Source organism: Crinia signifera, chromosome 2 (assembly GCF_055691185.1).
Source record: "Crinia signifera chromosome 2, ASM5569118v1, whole genome shotgun sequence".
NCBI lineage: Eukaryota > Metazoa > Chordata > Amphibia > Anura > Myobatrachidae > Crinia > Crinia signifera.
The window spans coordinates 376,561,421-376,585,108 of record NC_139218.1 but is presented as its reverse complement, the minus strand read 5'-3'; the positions used below and the strand labels follow the sequence as shown (position 1 = coordinate 376,585,108).

The following is a 23,688-nucleotide window of genomic DNA, read 5'->3' as shown; positions in this document are numbered from 1 at the left end:
CTCATTAGATTTGGGCATAAGAAGCAGCAGTCATGTGCCCATCCTTTAATGAGGAATGAACACCAACTTCTCCCCTCCCAGCCTATGGCATAAGCACAGCCAGAGATGCAGCCATGACCTGGTAGTATCGGAGCGGTGATACATAGCAGTTAAATACATTCAAGTCAACATTTGCCTTACTTCACCTTCACAAAATTTTCGCTGGAATAATAAACCCATGTTATACAATCTGGGTCATTAATCCCTGGTCCAGAACTTTCTGGAACATTCCATCTATAAGTGTTTATTCCTCCTGAAATCACATGCAGAAAAAAATAAATGCAATAATAAATTATTAAAACAACATGTCACCATTCCCATGGGTGGACACACCACATTAACTCTATCAGAGCATTAACCCTTTGGGCGGTTTCACGCGCTCCAGCTTACGCCGAGCGGCAAAATTCCACACGGCCAAGAAGCCGTGCTGTACACAGAGGTTTATAATGGACTTGGGATGGCCACAGCCCTGCAGCCGTCCTTTCCAGTGGTGACATCCGGCTGCAACCCGACGGCCGGGCCATGACCATCCCGTGTGAATGGACACAATCCCAATCATTGTTAACTTCTGTGTACAGTACGGCTTCTTGGCCGTGAGTAGTTTTGTCAGCCGGGGCGTGAAACAGCCCTTTTGAGTGCCAAGTGAATTTGTCAAAATAGGTGTGAAAATTGCCAAGAAAACATTTATATTCATCAAAATGACCTGTAATGTCAACCTTATATAGGAAATATAATCTTTTTTTACACATCATTTTTTTTATTTGAATTTATATAACAAATGTGAGAGACGCTGGCATTTTTAGTGGATATATGGAACATCTCTCGCAGAGATGTTGGCACTCATAGGTTAAATGAACATCCTATTAACTCATGGACATTTGTGCTTGTAGGCTGTTTTCCAGAAGGAATCCGACCAGTGTCGGACTGGAAAATGAATGGCCCAATGGAAAAAGCAGTGGTAGGGTTCATGTGTAGGGGTGTGGCCAGTTTCCAGAGGAGGTGTGTCCATCTGCCACAGATTTGGTTAACTATTGAAGAGTGAATGATCTCGGCCACATAGTCCTGTTCAGTTTAAGGTCAAATATGTATAATGGGTAATTCAAGTGCAAAGTCTAGATCATTGGGGAGGAGCTGTGGCCCCCTAGGCAGAGGGGGTTATCCCCTGTGGGCCAGTCCAACTTTGAATCAATAACAATTCTAATTCTACCTATATATATATATAGTGAACATTTCAATAAGTAACATCCAATTGCTCCCTTTTTATCTGATTTATGGAGCCAGTCCGCTGTATTGTTGGGGTTTACTATTTAATTGTCGACGGGGAGAGAGCCTGACCTATGAGCAGGCTGGAATCTGACCTCTAGGTGTGCCCTGTGTACTGCTGTCATCAAAGAGCCAATTACGGCAATGATATTGTGCTGCAATAATACTGGGGGCAGTGGCGGACTTCCCACTAGGAGGGGCACTTGCAACTGTTGGGAGTGGGACAACGGGTGCCACATCGTGGTCCTGGAGCTCATAGTGGGGTGATGTTGGGGCTACTGGCGGTCTCGAGGCACGTGGTCTGGCCTGGAATTAAGCGCTAGAGACGTGAGGCGGCAATAATGTGCCTAGGTGCAGCCTGTCCCCTAAATCTGCCCCTGCCTGGAGGACTGACTCCAATCATTCAAGTTAAGGGGTGCGAGGTTTGTAACATAACATTTCTACATCTCTATGGTGTAATTAGCATTTATGGACCAATTTACTCCACTACTGTATATGCCGCTTCCATTTTCAGGTCATACAGTTTGCGGTCTTAACGCACCTGGTTGTGTTGCTTGAATCGTGCTTCCACCACCAAGATTCGCCACCTGGACACCACGTGCATATATGGAGTACGGGCGTGTGGCTTTGTTTTTAAACACAATCAGTATACTCTCTCCAACCTCTGCTCGTACGAACGGACCTAAAGAAAGCACAAGGAAACAATGATATTTATTAAACCATCCAGAGACATCAATCAGAAGTATTATGCAATGTGTCCTCCATCACATCGAGACGCTTGGTGCGAGTGAGCCATGCAGAGCGTTGGGGGGGGGGGGGGGGGGGTGGAATTCAAATGGATTTCCCCCTCTTTGCAGCAATGCACAGGGGAGGGATTTCACTCTGGCTGGGAGGGGCTAACTGATCGCTGGTCTCCAAAGATATGGAGCCCAGCGATCAAGTCTGAAACGGCCCCAAATAACACCGTTTTTCATCACATTATTACCCAGGATGTCCAGATGTTCCTCCTCTGGGGTCCGCTGCTTCAGATCCCTGAAGTGTCCGTCTGTGTATTCCCTGTATACCGCTTTCTTGTACTTAGATCCGATGCGATACTCTCCTGGTGCAACAAATATTTCCCCTGGGCTACAAAACAGGCAAAGCAAAACAAAAACAAAAACAAAAAAACACAGAAAAAAAGACTTTCAATTAAAGAGCACAAAAAAGCATCCACATTTAGCAAAACTTTCATAAAAACAAAAGCCGAATCACAGATGTGAACACGTGTGGTAGTTGTAATTGCTTTTGTCTGATTTTGCTCATGTAAAAAGTAATTTACAGGTGTAGAACAAATAGCATTTTTTTAAGTCACCCAGAGGTGTAACTCTGGGAGGCAATGGAGTCATATGGCGCCGGGCTCCTGCTCCCCAGGAGGCACCTCTCCTCCCCTGCAATCAGTTAATTCAAAGCCTATGTGGTTGATCCCCCCTCCTAGCAGGACCCTAGACGTCACACTATCTTTATTTTAAACATAATATAAAAAACATAACACACACACATGCATATATATATATATATATATATTTATATATATATATTTATATAGGGTGTGTGTGTGTATTAAAATAATTCATTTGATGAAAGCACAATACACAATAATATCTATCTATCCCTGTAGAAGCCTATGGGCTTCTTACCGCAGCGCTGTGTGAGGGATCTGTCACGGATCCCTCCCAGCATGCCCCGCCCCTGGCCCCGTCACTCTGCGCATGCGCAGACGGACTCTTGGGTCTCAGAAGCGGAAGTCCAGCGCCTGAGCCGCATCGCAAGGGACAGCAAGAGCTGTCCCTTGTGTTAATAAGAAGAAGAATGCGGTTCCCGGGGAAGGGGGGCGTTAGAGGGCTGCAGATGTGAGTACATCCTGCCCATAATGTGAAATGCATCCAATAACATTAGTCACTAAGGGCCTTATTCTGGTTGGTGCGGCCGGGCCGTACGCGTACGTTCCTGGGTTTTTCATGATCTGCGCATGCATACAATCGCCAATGCGCAGGCGCGAACACTCCACAACGCTTACGGACGGGTCTCTCCGTGCGAAAAAACCTGTACGCAAGAGTACGGGCATTGGGGGCGGCATAGGGGCGTGTTGAGGGGAGCGGCCGAAATAATGAGGGAAAATGGGCGTAAATATGGGCGTACACGGGGGTGTGCACCAAAAATGAACGGTGCTACTACCGCACGATCGACTAAAGCACCATTCATTTCGGACACAAAACAGGCGGCCGCCAACCGCCACCTCAGACCACCCCTACAGATACCGCATGCCAGCGTGCGCCTGGGTTTGCTAATTTACGCTGATTACTACTCAAACACATACACCTGAATGTAATAAGCAATGCTGCAGTCTATTAAGTCCAAACCATGATTTCACTACCTGCAAGCCACACACAGCACTCAAACACCTTGGAAGCTTATCTTTCTATACTTCTCTACATTTAAAGGTTTGATTAATTTAAGGTAAGAATCTTTTTAAGACCTGCTTATATATGCTAAGGTAGGTATTTGTTAAACAGTTATACACATTCACTACGTGCTTTCATAGACTTTACACAGTAGCACACTCAATCTACACAAGTCGACATGTGTCAACGTGTTCACTCTAATACAAACATAGGTTTTGTATTTATGATACAATAACATAAACCACATCTAACACCTACAAAGTACAGTATGTTTCAGCAATGTTTTAAGGCCATGCCCACTATTTTGCACACAATCTTCAATTGAGTTAATAGAAAACAATAATTGAATAACAATTAGAATAATTAATTAATTGTCAGAATTGTAGTTGAAAGGCAAGATTTGCAGGTCCATATATGTGAAGGGTATGCCAGCGTGCACGGACGTACGCTCACTCTCACGAGCGGTGACATAAGCTGAGTTTTCTATTGAAAACAATAGGGACCCGTCCGTGCAAGCTTGCGTACGCTCAGATAGCCGCAAGAAGTCGGTGGGAAGACGGACGAGAGACGTCCGTAAACGGTGGCGTACGCTCTGTTGTACGCCAGTTGTCGGAGTGTAAGGGCTGGTCCGTCCGTGTACGTTGGCGTACGCTCAATTGTACGCCACTCCCCTTCGACGTTGTTTCTGCCCGTACGTATGCGGCTGATTTGTGGGTGGACTTAACCCCAACGGCCGCGTACGGAGAGCGTACGTTAATAGTGAACGTACGCACGTTTGGCCGCTCCGATCAGAATAACCTCCAGAGTCCCACCAGCTTTAACACTGCTGTCGATAAACCAGATACATTACCAATTACATACCTCCCAACCTTGTCAGTTCAGGATGTGGGACGATGCTGCTGCGCGCCGGAGGCGCGTCGAAATTTCGGGGGCGTGGCCTAATTTGGGGCGTGGCCTATACTCGCGGCTCCCCGCGAGGCCACGCCCCCATTTTGCCGCTATGGGGGCATGACCCAGAGGCTCTGTGAGCCTCTAGCCATGCCCCCAGCCCCCTGGCTGTGGGAATAGACGCTGTGCGCATGCGCACAGCGTTTATTCCCCGCTGCTTAGCAGCTGACAGGGGGGACTCCCAACAGCCCCCCCACACCGCGGGACACTGCCGCCCGCGGGTGGGACAGCGGGACAGGCCCTGACAATCGGGACTGTCCCGATAAAATCGGGACTGTTGGGAGGTATGCACTTTAACACTGCTGTTCAGACACAGAAAGAATGTGATGTATGTGATCATTACCACAGCCCTGTTTTGTGCACAAAGTAGATACTGAAACTATTACTGTGGAAGAACACCAGTCGCACCAATAGTGGTGGGTTATTTCATCACGAGTGTACATGTAACAGTGAGTACGGATGCACTTCTGTCTATCAATAAACCAGCACCACTGGTAAGTATCTGGGCTGAGTCACTATATAACTCTGCAACATCAAATCCGGCACACACATAATTTCCAACATGTTAAACTTTAGAGTTATTACATCCCAAACCTGTTTTGTTCTTGTGAAGGGTCGGTGATGTTATTTTTCTCAAATTCCCAGGCCCTAGTGGGAGAATAGTCCCATTCCACCTCCTCTGCTGCGATGAAATAGATTCTCATGGTTCCATACTGACGCTCCTCCGTAGTGGAATTATCACATGTCTGTACTGTATACATATGCTTCATCCCGCTGACATAATGATCCGCAGTCTGACAGCCCACTTCAAAGACACCTGGTATAGGGACGTGGCTAGTATTAGTATAACTTGCATTATAAGCTGTACCTGACTTGAGTCTGAAGCTCTGATGTCACTATGTAATAGGCGACATCTTTCTTCACCTAAAGCTGCCCACATATACCATATACCTGCGGTTCAGAACCTAAGATACATCCCACTCCTGCTTTATAGCTGGCTGCACAAGACCCATATGTCTGGTTCCTGGGCCCGATTCAGAGTAGAAATTCGGATGCTGGCCGCTGGTTGTGCTACTGTGCATGCGCATTGCCACAGCTGTGAGCGGCTTTGGCAATTTTGTCCTATGTGCAAGCCGCTTGCAGCCTGATTGACAGGGAGTGGGCGTGTGAGGGTGGATCCCAGCCGTTTCATGGGCGTACCTGCAAAAACCGGTGGGTGTGGCCAATCAAACGCTGGGAGTGTCCAGGAAAATGCGAGTGTATTTAGGCCTGCTAGGGGCAGACGAATGATGTTGGCGCCAGCCCGAAAGCGACTGTTTTATTCGCAGCCGCCAAGTGAGTCCTAGGTGGGATATCGTGGGGCAGGAGGCGTGGTTACTTGCTTGCAGGTCTCCCAGCACTCAAACCCCGCCCGGCGAATGGACGCCCACCCTCCACCCCCTCGAAGTGCGGGTTCGAGGGGGTGGAGGGTGCGCCCCCCACACCCGCGTCACAGCCTCATTACCATGACAATGCCCAGCATGCTCATGGGAACACCCATGGAACGCTGGGCGTTCCCATATGGTAATGGGGCAGCCCGGCGCCCCCCTCCATCTCCGCCCCCCACGCCGCCATGGGTGCGTGCACCCGGCAAACCGAAAGTTTGCCATAGGTGCACGCAACATGCGCAGAAACCCGCCTGCACATGAGAATGCACGCACGACCGAACAAAAACCTGAATAACCCCCTGAATGTCCTGCTAGTGTCCCACAGAGCGGGATTGGCCACAAGTTTTTCTATCTCTGCGCACTTAAGAATAAGGTACACATGGGTGAAATGGATATGAAAAGGTCAAATAAAACCTAAAAATCATCCTCTCCCCCATTTAACCATCTCTCAGGCCATTCCTTTTAGACCCTTGGGGACTGCCTAGAAAAATTAGAATTGAGGTATATATAACACAGGTATCCGAATGACAGGTTGACATTCAAAAGGATCTTACCAACAAATTGATCAACACTGACAAAAGGGCGACATGCACTACAGGTAGAGCCGCGCTTGTTCATCCCGTCGGCACGCCAGAGCGTTCTGTCTCGGCGCGCCGTTTGACGAGACAGGGACGTACAAGTGTCTTGCACGAACATGTGTCCCATTCTCATCGAACGTCGCACCGAGATGGAACGCTCTGGCGCCTCCAGCAGGATGAACAACCGCGGATCCATCTGTAAGGGCGAAACATGCAAAAGGTCAAAACGACAATGGTCGACAAGTGATAAGGTCAACGTTTTTCACAATTTTTTATCTTCATTTGGGGGACTTTTTCATACTTTTTTTTAACATCCACACGGACGCCGATTGGCAACGGCAAGCATATTGAGCAAAGCTACACACTACACTAATTGCAGGTCCATCTACTCATGCGTCGACATTGACACAAAAAAAGAATGAAAATATTATGTTGACCGTTTCATGTTGACCTTCTTCCATGTCGATCTTTTGCTTGTGTAGACCTTACACAAGACAACCTTTTACCAATATTGATCTGGAGCATGTCGACCTTTTGTCAACATGCACAGAGGTGCAGAGAAAAAAAATGCTGTACTCTAGGGTGACGCGGTAACGCTTGGGTACCCTGGTACTAGCGGATTATAGGGTGCTGTTGGGTAACATATAGATGTCCGATGATGTGGTCTCGTACCTGCTTCTACTGGCTTCATGTGCGCAGTGACTGAGGTGTGCGGGAACAGACTGACCGAATCTCTAGTTATTCCGCCCAGTTCAAGGTTGTTTTGTAAGAAGAAGGTCCCGTGTATGTCAATCTCTGTGCCCATTCCAATCAGGTGCCAGGAGACGTTGTCGGAGCGGCACATGACAAGACCAGGCAGGTTCCCAAACATGTAGCCATTGACAGCTGTGGAGAAACACAGAACATAACTCATCAACATGTGATACATGTATGCACGTCTAGTAAAGCATCTGAACAGGAAAAGTCAGGGTGTTGACCATTTCAGCCAATCTTGTTCTAGATATCATTTATATAGTGCAGTGTAGAAAATAATAGCTAGAATCTAATTGGTTTAATTGGCTGCTATGACAATACAGTACAACTACTACTTTCATTACTACTACTACTTCTCTTTCATTCAGCACCTTCTAGAAGATAATAGATAGTGGGGGAAATTGACTAAGAATGCGATTACGCCTAGCGGCTCCTGATTGGCCGCTAGGAGGCCAATAGCGCTATTCGGGGGGAGGAGCCGTAGGATGTAAACAGACTGCGGCTTCTCCTCAGTCAGTGTAGGGATCTCCATACCAGCGGTTTTTTGTTTTGCCAAGCATGAGGATTAGAGATGTGCGGCGGCCACTTTTTCGGGTTTTGGATCTGGATCTCCCTTCGTGTTTTGGATCTGGATTGGTTTTGGCAAAACCACCCTTGTGGGTTTTGGTTTTGGATCTGGATTTTTATGAGAAAATGCTAAAAAAGGCTAAAATAACAGAATTTGGGCCTGTTTTTGCCCCTAAAGTATTATTAACCTCAATAACATTAGTTTCCACTCATTTCTAGTCAATTTTGATCACTTCACAGCTTACAAAGTTGTTTTCATTTACTGTAGTTGGGCCAAAAGGGTATACCGAGGTAGCTGGATGACTAAGCTAAGCAACAGCAGTGGGCATCACATACTGTACATGTGGACCTTACACTTCCCACCTGGCACATCTTGGAAGCAGAGCGGCACTGCAGGGGCAGACAGGGTGGCAGTTTAATAAACTATCCCAAAAAAATAGAAATGCTCCAAAAAGCAAAAAATACAAAGAGGTATCGGCCTTGTCATGACTGGTGGTAGCAGCTTCAGCACTCCCACCATTTCCTCCTCTATCATCCTCCAAAAATGTGTTTTTATTTTATTTATTACTTTTATTTATTTTTCTTACTTACACTGGACACAGCCTGTCACACTGGACACAGCCCCTTGGACACTGGACACTGCCCCTGGACACAGAACCTGGACACTGCCCCTGGACACTGGACACAGCCCGTCACCCTGGACACAGCCTCTGGACACAGCTCCTGTACACTGGACACAGCCATCACACTGGACACAGCCCCTGGACAATGGACACAGCCTCTGGACACAGCTCCTGTACACTGGACACAGCCGTCACACTGGACACAGCCTCTGGACACCGCCCCTGGACACAGCTCCTATATACTGGACACTGCCCCTGGACACTAGACACAGCCGGTCACCCTGGACACAGCCCCTGGACAATGGACACAGCCCGTTACCCTGGACACAGCCCCTGGACAATGGACACAGCCTCTGGACACCGCCCCGGGACACAGCTCCTGTACACTGGACACAGCCGTCACACTGGACACTGCCCCTGGACACAGCTCCTGTACACTGGACACAACCCCTGTACACTGGACACAACCCCTGTACACAGCCCCTGTACACTGGACACTGCCCCTGAACACAGCCCCTGGACACTGGACACAGCTCCTGTACACAGCTCCTGTACACTGGACACAACCCCTGTACACTTGACACAGCCCCTGTACACAGCCCCTGTACACTGGACACAGCCCCTGTACACTGGACACAACCCCTGTACACTGGACACAAACCCTGTCACACTGTACACAGGCCCTGTCACACTGGACACAAGCCCTGTCACACTGAACACAGCCCCTTGTACACTGGCCACTGCAGCCCCTGTACACTGGACTTGTGTACAGCAGCCCCTGCAGCCCCTAATCGAGTGAGCAGCAGCAAAATAATATATTATTATTATAGCACAGCACACAGCACAGAGCACAACCACCCTCTTCCCTCTCCTATGCTGGAGTAAAGATGGCGGGGCGCGCGTGCGTCTTATATAGAATCCAGATCCCGCGAGAATCCGACAGCGCAATGATGACGTTTCGCCTCTTTTTCGGTCCGGAATTTAGGCGGGAACTCCCGAGCCGGCTTGGATCCCGACTCAGATCGCGATATTCGGATCTGAGGGATCCCGGAGATCCGGACCCGCTCATCTCTAATGAGGATGCCTACTTGGACTGAAGAGGACGTGATCTACAACGGAGGACCCTAGTAAGTATGGTTTCCCCTCCACAGGTACTCCCATATAGATTTTGACAGGACAAGGGGACCGATCTACTATGAAGTTGGTATGAAAGGGCTCGGAGGCACTCCAAGTCCCAGTATGTGGACCACAGCAGAACCCAATAGTTTATTTCTATTTCCTTACACATTTAATCAGCCCGGTGGCCACCACCCCTGGGCCACCGGGGACAGCCCCAGGCTTCAGCCCAGACAGGGTTAAACCTAGAGAGGGGGACCCTTTTATTCAGTGTTCCCCGTCGGTCCTCAGCTGTCGACACTTCTGAATAGCTCCTCACAACTGTGAGGAGCTGTCGACACTTCTGAATAGCTCCTCACAACTGTGAGGAGCTGTCGACACTTCTGAATAGCTCCTCACAACTGTGAGGAGCTGTCGACACTTCTGAATAGCTCCTCACAACTGTGAGGAGCTATTCAGAAGTGTCGACAGCTGAGGACCGACGGGGAACACTGACGGCATTAGACCGAGAGGAAACATCTGCCATATCGGCTTGAACCAACCCGCGACAACCCTGTTCCTGCAGCTGACACATTTAGCCTGCAAACGGAGCTTCATCCGGCAGTTACCACACACGGTGGTTTGTGCGCCTGACAACAGCGCACCCAAGAGCGGCTGTCACCTGCTGCTCACCCTTTGGAGTATCGTGCAGCCTGGCTGCAGTCAGATCCACTGGCCGGACAAAGCAAGTGTGGAAAACCTCACAAAAGGTACTGTGACCTAATAAATAACACACTGAGCAACTTACATGTCAGATGGTCACAGGAGGTTGCATTGTCCAATAAAAGACTGACCTTTATATATAAAAACATCAGCATTTAAGGAAAGGACTTTACCTAAGGCTTGCTGGAAAGGATTTTTCTTTCACTAATTACACCACCACTGAGTGTGATCTGTTGGAAACATTTGCCAACCTCAACGCCCCACTTGTCCTAAAAAGGAACTGGTAACGATAGTTACAAACATTATGCACTTGCATCTTAATGGCTTTTTAGAATAATTGTGGTTATTGTGCATGCATGCATCATTGTTTTATTGTTTATTTATACATATGTTTTTATGGTTTCTTGTGATATTTGGTAAATAAATTGTTTTAAGTGTACAGAAGGCGCCTACTGGTTCTTTCTCTTTGTGCACCTTGTATTGAGGGCGGCATCCCTCTACCAGAGGGCAGCTATCTGTACACATCACAGCACACCTGTCCCTAGCGCTCAAAAACCCTGCTGGTATTTGGCCGGCAATTAGCGACCGTATCCCGCTAATTAGCAGTTATATTTTAAATATGGCTGCTTAGTAAATTAGTAATAACCATTCTAATGAATGGTAATTCCTACTCGTATTCTAACGATGGTGTAAATACGAATACGAATGTGCCATGAATATGAATAGGTTTACTTGTATTTTTCGGCATAGTAAATGCCAAAAATACGAATACGCCTAAAATATTTAATTATACGAATATGTCTAATTTAGGCGTGCAAAAGCGGTGGTGGATAATATTTTTCCTTTTGGATAATATGTATTTAGCTTAGTGTCTGATTGGTTGCCCACAGCAACATCCCATGTAAAATAGAACTCCCATCTTGGAAAATTTCCCCAAATATATATTTAGCCACATCTGTCAATCATCCCCTGTGTGTATAATGCTGGGCAGAGTTGTGTATAACGCTGGGTGGAGTTACATGGCTGATTGACAGGCCCCTGGGACAGCGATATACACACAAAGTTACCGCCCCCGCCCAGTGTTATACACACTCTGTCCCCCACCCAAGTGAAAAGTCCAGAAGTAGGGAATACGCCCAGCATTATACACACAGCCCTCTCCCTGCTCTGCGGCTGCTGCTGACATGTGTGGTGCTGCCGCATCTGACAGTGTAGGACAGGCAGCGGCACAGACAGCAGAGGGGAGACACTGATGAGAGCAGCAGCAGTAGGGATGGGAGTTGGGAGCACTTACATGAGAGGGTTAGCAGCAGCAGGGGAAGTCACTGCGGTGCCGAGTCCTTTCCTCCTCATCTCAACACAAGGCCATGACGGCATGTGCCGAGCTGTGATTGGAGGAAGGAGGTGCTCGGCCCATGCTGAATAGAAGTGCCCCTGATTGGAGGAGCTCCTCTCACAGGAACATGGAGGAGATCATCATTCTAAAGCTGCCCATAGACGGTCCGTTCCCGGACCGTCCGTTCTGTACTATGAGATGCGCGCTCCCGCGGCACCTCATCGTACGGTACAAAAATGTGCTGCACATACTTTTTGTACTAGCTGTTCATCACATCGCATCACATTGCATGCACACTGCATGCACAAGGAGTGCGATGCAATGCGATGTGTACTAATTAAGTCCCGAATGGATCCATTAAACGGACCGTGTATGGGCAGCTTAACAGCATGGAGTGGACCTGGGCTAACTGTCTGACTGTCAGTATGCACTATGCACCCTGCCTCTGTAGCTTCGGGGTGTCCTGCCTCTCCCTGCAGCTTCACACACACTCTCTCTCTCACCCCCTCCCTGTCCAGCATCTGTCATCTACTCTGCCCAGCAACTGCCCCCTCTCCCTGCCCATGATCTGTCCCCCCTGCCCATTATCTGCCCCCCAGCCCATTATCTGCCGCCCCTCCTTGCCCACCATCTGCCCCCTCTCCCTGCCCACCATCTGTTCCCCCCTCTCCCTGCCCACCGTCTGTTCCCACCTCTCCCTGCCCACCGTCTGTTCCCCCCTCTCCCTGCCCACCATCTGTCCCCCCTCTCCCTGCCCACCATCTGTCCCCCCTCTCCCTGCCCATCAGATCTCTCCCCTCTCTCTGCCCAGCATAGCATATCTCCCCCTCTCCATGCCCATCATCTGTCCTCTCCTCTCCCTGCCCATCAGATCTCTCCCCTCTCTCTGCCCAGAATATCTCCCCCTCTCCCTGCCCAGCATCTGCCCCCTTCTCCCTACCATCTGCCCCCTCTCCCCACATCTGTACCACCCTCTCTACCCAGCATCTGTACCCCCTCTCCCTTCCCAGCATCTATCCCTCTTTACCTGCCCAGTTTCTGTCCCTCTCTCTTTGCCCACCACCTGTCCTCATTTTCCCTGCCCACCATCTGTACCCCTCTCCCTGCCCTCCATCTGTCCCCCCTTTCCCTGCCAACCATCTGTCCGTCTCTCCTTGCCCACCATATCTCCCCCTCTCTCTGCCCAGCATTTGTACCCCCTCAGCCTGCCCTTCATCTGGTCCCCCTCTCCCTGACCATCATTTGTCCCCAATCCCTCTTTGTTCAGCACCTGCCCCTCTCCCCACATCTGCACCCCCATTCTCTCTACCCAGCATCTGTTCTCCCAATCTCTCCGCAGCATCTGAGGGAGGGCGCAAATGATAGATTTTGCAGGAGCACACCGCACACCCTAGCACCGCCCATGCCCCCTGCCCAAGTCAGAAGTCCAGGGGTAGGGAATACAGCCAGCACCGATCCACCCCTTGCCCAGCCTTACCACCCCCTCAGCCACCGCCACTCCCCCTGTCCTGGCCACAAGCAGCCGGAAGTCCCGTGCACACTCCCAGAATTATTGCGGGAACACAGGGTGCGAAACACGCCAGAAAGACTGCTACTAAGTCCCGCCACGCCGGAGACACTGCCTGCTACTAAGTTCTGGCACCTGCTGCCTGCTACTTACTCCGTCTGCTACTAAGGCCCGCCACTCCACTCTGTCCGCCACTCTCCCACGCCATCCCGTAAGTACCGCAACACCCACACTCAGAATACACCCACCCAGCACCCCCTACCACCAGACTACCAACGCCTCATCACTCATACCTCACCATAACACACCCACGCCACTACAGACTATTACCCACATATACAACCCACAGACCCCCTTCGTAAACCACCCTACCCCTTTATCCACTTCTACAACACCACACCACCCACACCCAAAATACAGCACCCACAGATTCACTTTGATTTTAAAACATTTCAGCTCTCACTCACATGGACATAAAACACATCCTTTACCAAATAATAAACATACGTCACACTCAAATATATTTCTACCTTTAATGGGGCGTAGCCCCTTACGACGGTGTGAAGAGCACCCAGAGGGCGTGATGAATCGCCTAGTGTATATAAATATATATCTGTGCTTCTAAAGGCATGTCCCGGAAGGTCGGCCCAAGGCATGCAGCCCAAGGCATGCAATAAAATGTAGTTATTTACTGGCACCAAAGGCAAACGACAAAACTGAAAATTGCAGTCATAGCACAAATGCCGGCTTGTCAGATGTTGTGCTTATTTTAATCCGAAATAAAGCCCTTGGGGGGGAGGGGATTTATTACAGCTTGAAAAGAAAACATCCAGACTGCATGTGAAAAACTATAGGTATGAGTAGATTGGTACAGATGTAGCGCCGCTCATCCAGCGCCGGCGCTCGCCAGACCGCCCCCACTGGCGAGCGGACGCTACATCTGTCTCACATGCGCGCGCATCCCAGTTTCCCATCGGTGGGGGACGGGAACCCTTCCCGTCTCCACTTCAGGGAGACAGGCAGGGTTAGGGGGGGAGGGGGGGGGAACATGGCGGGGACCGGCGGTGAGGCGGCGGGAGAAGCTTCGTTGTACGGGGATACACGCGCGTCTCATGCGCGGTCGTATCCTTCCGAAGTCTGGCGGGGGCTGGCACATGGCAAATCCACCGTCAGCCCCTGCAATGTATCTCTCTCCAAGCTTTGCTAAAAAAACAAAACCTAAAACTTGTATTATAACAATTAGTGCAGGTCCTTAAAATAACTTCTCTCCTTTATTTCTTCATATAAGAAAAGCAAAGCTGTAGCTCACTCGGTACAGTAGACACTTTGCTCTGCTATTGTACAATAACATTCCAAGACTCTTTAGCTCAAGGAAGATGTAAATAGGGTTTGTGAACCTGGACAGCAGTGACTGTAGTAAATCATTATGACATGAGTGGAGACAGATATGTCCCAGCTCAGCAGTTCCCTCTTCCTTTGTTTCTTGGTGCCCCTCTGACATTTGGAGTCCAGTGGCTATTGTCTCCAATATCTCAGGGAGTTATGCCACTGCAATTTGCCTCAAGCCAAGCTGAGACAGGTACTGCAGCTAGTACACATACATACACATTTATCTATAGATAGAAAGATACTGTAGATAATATATGACAGATGTGTGTTTACCATGCATTTCGTTTGATTCCATGAAATCCTCTTCAGACGTGATATTGCCTGATAAATTTGCAAACTTTTCAATATTTTCATTCAGGTACCAGCTCAAATTTTCATCAAAGACAGTGAAGAGCAAAAAATACTCATTTTGTATTTGTACCTGTAAAAACAACAACATATATCAGTAGTAATAGATTTCATGTAGATTATTCACTGAAGATAAAGGTGTTCATTGATTTTTGCAGATCTTTATGATTTAATAAAATATGTACTGTACAGTGGGTTCCCATCCCCTCTGTACAGGGGAGTCCAATTTGGGGCATTGGGTAAGGTCTTCTGTCCGCTTCCTGCTGTGTAGACAAAGAGCAATATTGCAGTGTATGTTGCCAGATTGAATGTTAATGTAGTTTAGGTGGTTTCTATATGTCATTGAGTGTGAGACATTTATCAAAGCTTTTGGAGAAAGATTAACTGGAGAGAGATTCGAGAGGAGGATTAATTAACATTGCATGCTGTGTTTGAAAATGAAAGGAGCTGATTGATTGATAGATAGTACATCAACCGCACAGTACTAACCAATCACCTCCTAACTGCCATGTTACTGTCTGTGTGAAGAATTGCTGTTAGGAGCTGATCGTTTGGTACTTAGGGGGGAATTTAATAGGATGAGAGATTCAGAATGTGAGAGATTTGGTAAGAAATCTTCAGGTTTTTTTAAAGCGGCAATCAGTTACACTGCAAAACCAGTTTGATTTTGCAATGTGAATGATTGCCGTTTTTTAAAAAAAATGGAGATTTCCTACCAAATCTCTCACATTCTGAATCTCTCATCCTATTAAATTTAACCCTCCATAAGTAACCAAGCTTTGATAAATCTCCCCTATAGTATACTTATAGTATACTGCTCTATTGCTTGTCTATTGAGACAAGCAATAGGGCAGTGATGGAAGTAGATGATTTAATTCATTATGGCACCGTACTTGTAGAAGTACTGTTGTCATGTTTTATTGGTGTAGCATAGCCTCAGTAAAATCTAACAAGCATATTTATCAAAATTAATCTATTTTCTATTTTTAATCTATTTTACTAAAATATTGGAACACGGGTATTTTAGTATAACCTTTATCTACTGAAAGGCAATTGGGGAAGAATCTGCTAAATTCTCCTCCAAGCTCTTAAATTCACAATTTTTTAGTAGCCAGGTCACATTTCCCACACTTGGAATGGGAAATATCATTCACCCCAATTTACTAAAATTAATTTGTTAAACAAAATTGCAGAGGGAACCCTGTGATAATAATGCTATCTTTAGATAGCCGGATTCTTCTGGTTCCCTTACTCCTACACAACCTTGGTTGCCTGCTGGCAGTGATCTCTGTGCTGAGATCCAGCACCTGTGATCAGCCATGTGTGTCTGATAGACCAAATAAAATAAAGTATTACCTGCACCCAGCAACTGGTGATCCGGTGAGTGCAGCCGGTCATCTGATCAGCGTACTCTGCTGCGAACCTCTATGCAGTAAGTGAGCACAGATGCTGTGAAGCTACGGGGCATCACAGCAAGAGCACAGCGATCAGATTACCAGCTGCCCTGACCAGATCAGCGATCACCAGGTCATATGCTTAGGGTAAAAAACCCCTGGGAAGGCCGGTAATATCACTCTGCCCCTGCAACCTGGCAATGTATTCAAATATCGCACATCCAAGATGCAGGTTGTGATAAACATGCCCCCTAAATATCCCAATCAGAGGAGTGTGAACTAAAGACAGCCAGCAGGTCAACACCAAGTGGTCGAAAGTCAAAAGGTCGACGGTCAAAAGGTTTATTATTAAATGGTTGACAGGTTTAAAAGGTCAACATGCAAATAGTCAGCACAATAAATGTTAACTTTTTATTTTTTAATGCTAAATCTAACCCCTAGAGCCTAACCCTTTCCCTAGTGTCTAACTCTCCCCCTAGTGCCAAACCCTCCCCCTAGTGCATAACGTTAATCCTCCCCTTAGTGCCTTACCTTCCCCCTAGTGCCTAACCTTCCCCCTAGTGCCTAACCCTAACCCTTTCCCTAGTGTCTAACTCTCCCCCTAGTGTCTAACTCTCCCCCTAGTGCCTAACCTTAATCCATAACCTAGTGCCAAGCCCTAACCCTCCTATTGCCTAAATGTAATCCTCCCCCTAGTGCCTAACCCTAACCCTCCTCCTAATGCCTAACCCTCCCCCTATTGCCAAACTCTCACTCTTACCCTAGTGCCTAACCCTAACCCTCCTCCTAATGCCTAACCCTCCCCCTATTGCCAAACCCTTACTCTCACCCTAGTGCCTAACCCTAACCCTCCTCCTAATGCCTAACCCTCCCCTTATTGCCAAACCCTCACTCTCACCCTAGTGCCTAACCCTAACCCTCCTCCTAATGTCTAACCCTCCCCCTATTGCCAAACCCTCACTCTCCCCCTAGTGCCTAACCCTTTCCCTAGTGCCGAACCCTCCCCCTAGTGCATAACATTAACACTCCCCCTAGTGCCTAACCTTCCTCCTCGTGCCTAACCTTAATCCATAACCTAGTGCCTAGCCCTAACCCTCCTATTGCCTAAACCTAATCCTCCCCCTAGTGCCTAACCCTAACCCTCCTCCTAATGTCTAACCCTCCCCCTATTACCAAACCCTCACTCTCACCCTAGTGTCTAACCCTAACCTCCCCCTAGTGCCTAACTCTCACCCTCCTCCTAATGCCGAATCCCTCCCCCCTAATGCCTAACCCTTCTCCTAATGCCTAAATCTAACCCCCCCCCATGCATAACCTCAATCCTCCCCCTAGTGCCTAACTCTCGCCCTCCTCCTAATGCCTAACCCCTCCCCCTAGTCCCTAAACCTTCTCCTAATGCCTAAACCTAACCCCTCCCCATGCATAACCTCAACCCTCCCCCTAGTGTCTAACTCTAACCATCCTAATGCCTAAACCTAAACCTCCCCCTAGTGCATATACAGACGAAGGAGGATGTTGCTGACAACATGCGGGAGCACGCAAGATGTTATTGTTCCGACCTGTCGGAGTCTGCAAAAGCATTAAAAAAACATAGTATACTGTTAACCCAGAATAACCCCAACCCCTCTGGTGTCAATCTAATGACTGTCTATTGATTTACGGCCTATCTTCCACCCAGATACCCTACCAGAGCTGGCAATTTTTTTTTAAACATTTGACATGTGCGACGCGGTGCAATTTTTTAGATGACTAAAAAAAAATCACTCCCTATTACATATTGTATGGCCCATGGTATCGATCTAAGGACCTGTTGACCCATGTTCTGGATACCCAGCCCAATATGTACTCCCTGAGTTATAAGTACCTGTGTGTTATCAGGGAGTAGGGAGCCTCTTCTACAGACCAGCAGAGGACCTGCCAGTCCAGAATAAGTGTCCTTTACTGGGTCAGCTGCTGAGTAGTAGATGTAAGTGAGGCAATTCGGATCATTGTCAGTAGGACCATCTTCTTCTAGGACTCTCCAGGTGTAGGTGAAGTTGTCTCCTGGTCTCACATGAGATCCTTCTTTCATGACTCCTTCCACAAAAACACAATTATGACATTATGATAACAATATATTCACAAACTTGAATTAAATATGGGTATTATATACAAGACTGCATTGATCTATTCGTTTATGTATGTTCGTCTGAGACTCTTACTGAACCCGTTGCCTATTCCAGTTTTAGACTATGCTCTCTAGCCATATAAGTCAAGGTTGCCGACTATTGAACACTCCTCTCCGGGAGAAGCCCGAAGAGGAGACTTTCAGCAGGAGTTTGGGGGCGGGGCTTAAGCATAACATCATTAAGCCCCGCCCCCATGAAGAAAAATCACCCGATATGCGGATCTCTGTGGAGGGGGCGGGGCTAAACGAAGGCGATTATGACACTTTACCCCCGCCCCGGAGATCGGCAGATAAGGTTATTTAAACGTCCCCCAGAATCCAGGAGGGTTGCCCACCTTTCCGGGGGGCAGGGAGGGTGACCCGATTTTCGGGACCCCTCCCGGGAGGATAGGCAACCCTGATATAAGTGCAGTTTCAGGGGTATCCGGTCTGGTTTTATGACCAGTCATAAGGTCGACCACCATTGGTCGCCAGTCAAAAGGTCCACAGGGTCTAAGGGTCGACAGTCAAGTCATGTTGAGACCTATATATAAACTATATAAATAGTAATTTTATGTATGCCCCATTATATATATATATATATATATATACAGTATATAACAGATATATGCTTGATATATCTACCCCTTTTCTCTAATAATATCATGCACTATTTGTTGCAACTGTATTACGAATACATTATAGCAGTGTTGTATCCCCTTATATGATTGCTTGGCATTTAAATTCAGTGCCTGAAATTATTTTAGGATTTTGCTATGTACCCTTGATCAACTTTAATATTCTGTACCAACATCCATCCGAAGAAACAAATAAATACACCCTTGGATGAACAACGTCTTTGCTTACTTCACTGAAAATTGTGGACTTTCGTCATACCACTATTGGGATATATATGTGTATATATATATATATATATATATATATATATCCAGGGCCGGTGTAGGGCTTCTCAGCACCCTAGGCAAAACTTCAAACTACTGCGGCCCCCTCCCCCCCATACTGCCACCAATAACCATTTCCCAACCCCTTAATGCATAATTGCCTAACATTCTGGAATGGCAGGGAGCCTGCCAAAACTGATTGGTCCTCCCAGCCCCTCAGGTAGGGATGGCCATCGACCATCGATGATTCGAAATCATCGATGGTTCATGGCCGATGTCGAATACTTTAGCTATCAATGGGGGAGAACCAGATGGTTTCCCTCCATCGATGGAACAGCAAAACAATGTTTTGCTTTTTTCTTTTTTTTTTAAGTGCCGGGACACGGAGCATAGCTCCGCCCCTGACACCCGTGAAGCACCGCCCCCATGTTTTGATTGGCCCACAGGCCAATCAAACAAACACAATGGATGACCATCGATATGTAAAAATATCGATGGTCATCCATAGCATAGTTTAGCACTATCGATGGCCAGTTGCAGAATTGCCATCGATGGCAACCATCGATGGCAATGGCCACGATGGCCATCCCTACCCTCAGGTAGGTGGGCAAGACCCCTGCTTTCTTTGGAGGCCCTCAGCACCCTCCCCTTTCCCTCCCACAAAAGTGTACAGGAAGAGAGGGCAGCAAAATATAGCAGTAAGCCTCAAGAGAAAGTATGGAGGTGAGGTCATAGAGGTTCCACAGCAACCACCTGCATTAAGTATAACAAGACATCCTCACAGACATCCTTGATTTTTTGATAGGCAGACTTGGTGGCGCCCAAAACCTGCCTAGTGGTAGAGCCGGCCCTGTATATATCTAGGCTTCTACAATAAAATTGCAATTCAGTTAGGACAGGAACATATATGGAGAAAGTAGAACTATCAAATGATTTTTCACTAGTGTGACCGTACACATCCCTCGCAAGCAGTGTGGGGGGTGTTAAGTCAGGCGGCAGGCCTGAATCAGGCCCAAAATGCATTATACAGGTCTGAATCAGGCCCAAAATGATTATATAACCGGTACAACTATCTGGTGGAAAAGGTGGTCAACTAACATTTCCTGGATTATTACAAAATATTTTTATGTCTTATAATTACAAGATATCGGCGTTAAATAACAGATGTGGCAACTTACCATCTACGTATGGTGCACCTTCTGAATCTTTGCTGAATGACACCCCGTGAGGCATCATGCTGTAGTTTCTGTCAGCCATATTGTAAAACACAACCAAGATGATGTCACCCACTTCAGCTTTCATGACTGGGCCTAAGCATAAATAATAAAACAATCAGTGGTTAGTTACAGCCAGGGGAGGCTCCAGAGGAGGCGCTGCAGCACACCAACTGCCATTCCAAACTGACTCATGGGCAGTGGGTGTGGCTCCCCTATTTGAATTTTGAACTGTGCTGTAGCCCCTCCTCTTGTGCCGCGACTGGATACAGCCAATGAAAACAGCTATTTATGGTTAATTGGTAGCCTTGGTGAGCAGCTCAGCCTCCCAGCTCTCTGCTTGGCCGGCATTCAGAGACACAAAGGCCACTTTGACCCCACTCAGATCCCCCATTAGGTATCTCCATTCGCATGTAAGCATGTGCAATGGTCCACGCTGTCATGCCAAATTCTGATCATCTGTCCCCGCACTGGAGCAATGAAGAATTGTTACCCTAATTCAGCTTGCAGTGACTTGGATACTAAATTTGCACTGCCCCTCTGTAGATCATGATGAATAAACATGTATCTTGTAAGTATCTAGAGTATTGAGTGAATGCAACCAACTCCCAAGATATGGTAAAATAATGTCATGATTAATATGAAAAGTAGATTCCACCTTTGGACAAAAGGTAGATTGCTTCTTAGACCCACTTTATCCTCATATATATTACAAAAGTCTTCCTTGCACCATTCAGTGCCATCTTAACATACTGTATGGGCTCAATAAGCAGCTGGAGGAGTAGGCAATTATGGTCCGTAGGAATGCAATATGAAAGCTCTGTCCATCATTGCTATGCCTTAAATGCAATGTAACACAGCAATGAGGAAGGAAAATTGGATGCTATGGTGTATAGGGAGAGGACTCCGCAACAGAAAGAAAGAAGTAATAATGCCACTGTATAGGTCATTGGTACGACCTCATCTAGAGTACTGTGTTCAGTTCTGGAGGCTGTATCTCCAGAAGGATAAAAATGCATTAGAGATGGTACGTAGAAGGGCAAATAAAATTGTATGTCACAAAACGTACCCTGAAAGACTAAAAGATCTTAACATGTATAGTTTGGCGCAGATGAAAGGAAGGGGGGACATGATAGAGACTGTCAATAACTAACTAAGGAGTGTAACAAGGGTAGGAGGGAAACATTCTTTAAAGAAGGTTACTGAAAAGTTTCTGCACTGAAAGGGTAGTGGACAAGTGGAATAGTTTCCCGTCAGAGGTTGCAGAGGCTAAGACAGTAATTTATATATGCTTGGGATAGGCATAAGGATATCCTTACATAGAACTAATGATCAAATAGGGTTGATGTTACCTAAAGGATAAAAAAGGTTACCCTCTGTGCATCACAGAGATGTAACTGGGCCGCCGCAAGACCCACGCCCCCTTTCTGTGAGGCTCGTCCCCATGTTCAAGGTCGCTCGTCTAATAGGTGTTATGTTGGGAAGTATGGAGTAATGGTGATTTCTCATCAGTCATGTACAGTATATAGGCTCAGTCAACAAAATGGCTGCCTCCACTGCATTTATGTGACTGGTTCTATCCACCTACTATAAGACAAGGTGCACCGTCTTAATAAAAGGGCTTGTAGAGAGAAAACCTTAAATAGAAGCAATGTACTATACCCAGTATTCCGAGATGTTCCTCAGCTGCAGATCGGTTCTTCTTAGTACTGAATGATTCATCTGTATACTCTGTATAATGAGCTTTCACATAAGATCCCCCGATCCGGTCGCTGCTCTTTGTAAAATAGGTCGCTGAGTTACTGAAAGACAGAATCTCTGTGTTAGAGAAGTTTCTATATTCAATTTCTATATACAGTATATGTATATATATATATATATATATATATATATATATATATATATATATATAGTACATACTGTATATATTTATTAACAGTTTCCTATACAGCGCAGCAAGTTCTCATGTGCTTTACAATTGGAAATAGGGATAACCCATCTGGGTAGCTGCAGACACTCAAAATACTAAATGGTAGGAGGCCCCTGCTTGCCAGGGCCGCCAACAGGGGGGTGCTGTTGATACAGCTGTCCCAGCCCCCGGCCTCTGGAAGGGCCCAGGCAGCTCATTTTGCCCGCAGCCGCCCTCCTGCCTACGCTGTGATCTGTCCTTACTCAGGAGGTCCCGAAGCACAGGCTTCTTCAATGCATGATGCCGACGGCCAATAAAAATGCTGCACCAGCTTTTGAGCCAATCAGAGCTCATGTACCATTAGCCAATCAGAGCGGCTGCCGGTTCACGAGCTCTGATTGGCTCACCAGCCGGTGCTGTATTTTAATTGGATGCCGGCGTCCTGCATTGAAGAAACATGTCCGTCAGGACCTGCTGAGTGAGGACCAAATCTGGTGGTAAGTGAAGGGAGGGGGGGATAAAGGGGGAGATGGGAGAGCACTGACAGCTCCTAGGGGGGGGGGGGAGATGGGGGGGGCGGACTTGAAATCACTCCCGGGCCCCAAAATTCCTAGTAGCAGCCCTGCTGCTTGCAAGCTTAGGATCTACAGAGACATAAGCATAATACACAAGGATAGGTGTGATCTATTACATAATGGTCCAACAGATTGCAAAGGCTCTTGGTTAGCTGCATGATATGGTCATCCAGAAATGTTGCCTACGGTCAGGAGGATGTAAAGGTGTGAGAAAATAAGTGAGCATGTTCGTGCTGTACAGTGGGAATGTAGTTGGATGGGAAGGTTTTATGTAGGTGTGTGGGCGGTACTGGAATCTGATAAGCTGCCTGAAGAGTTGAGTTCTCTGGAAATGCTTGAAGCGTGGAGTCTAGTTGAGAGTCTAATTGTTCGTGGAAGCGCATTCCACAGAGTGGGTGCAGCCCGAAGAAAGTTCTGCAGGTAATGCGTGTGAAAGAATGCCATAGACTTGGTGAAGAGCAAAGAGGACGAGTTGGGAGATATTTCAAAATAAGAGAAGTCCATGGAGGGG

General features: G+C 47.3%; 1 protein-coding gene across 1 annotated transcript in view; it reads right to left on the bottom strand.

Annotated features, from left to right (window-relative positions):
- Positions 1-23,688, bottom strand: part of LOC146058570 (ferroxidase HEPHL1-like) — a 73,170-nt gene that overhangs the window by 11,196 nt on the left and 38,286 nt on the right. The window contains exons 7-15 of the mRNA XM_083170849.1: positions 22,356-22,495; positions 20,658-20,789; positions 18,296-18,507; positions 14,963-15,110; positions 7,369-7,581; positions 5,286-5,508; positions 2,288-2,427; positions 1,844-1,984; positions 186-292 (exon numbers count right to left, since the gene is read on the bottom strand). Of these exons, the coding sequence (XP_083026975.1) occupies positions 186-292; positions 1,844-1,984; positions 2,288-2,427; positions 5,286-5,508; positions 7,369-7,581; positions 14,963-15,110; positions 18,296-18,507; positions 20,658-20,789; positions 22,356-22,495 (1,456 nt within the window). The remainder of the gene's footprint in view (positions 1-185; positions 293-1,843; positions 1,985-2,287; positions 2,428-5,285; positions 5,509-7,368; positions 7,582-14,962; positions 15,111-18,295; positions 18,508-20,657; positions 20,790-22,355; positions 22,496-23,688) is intronic.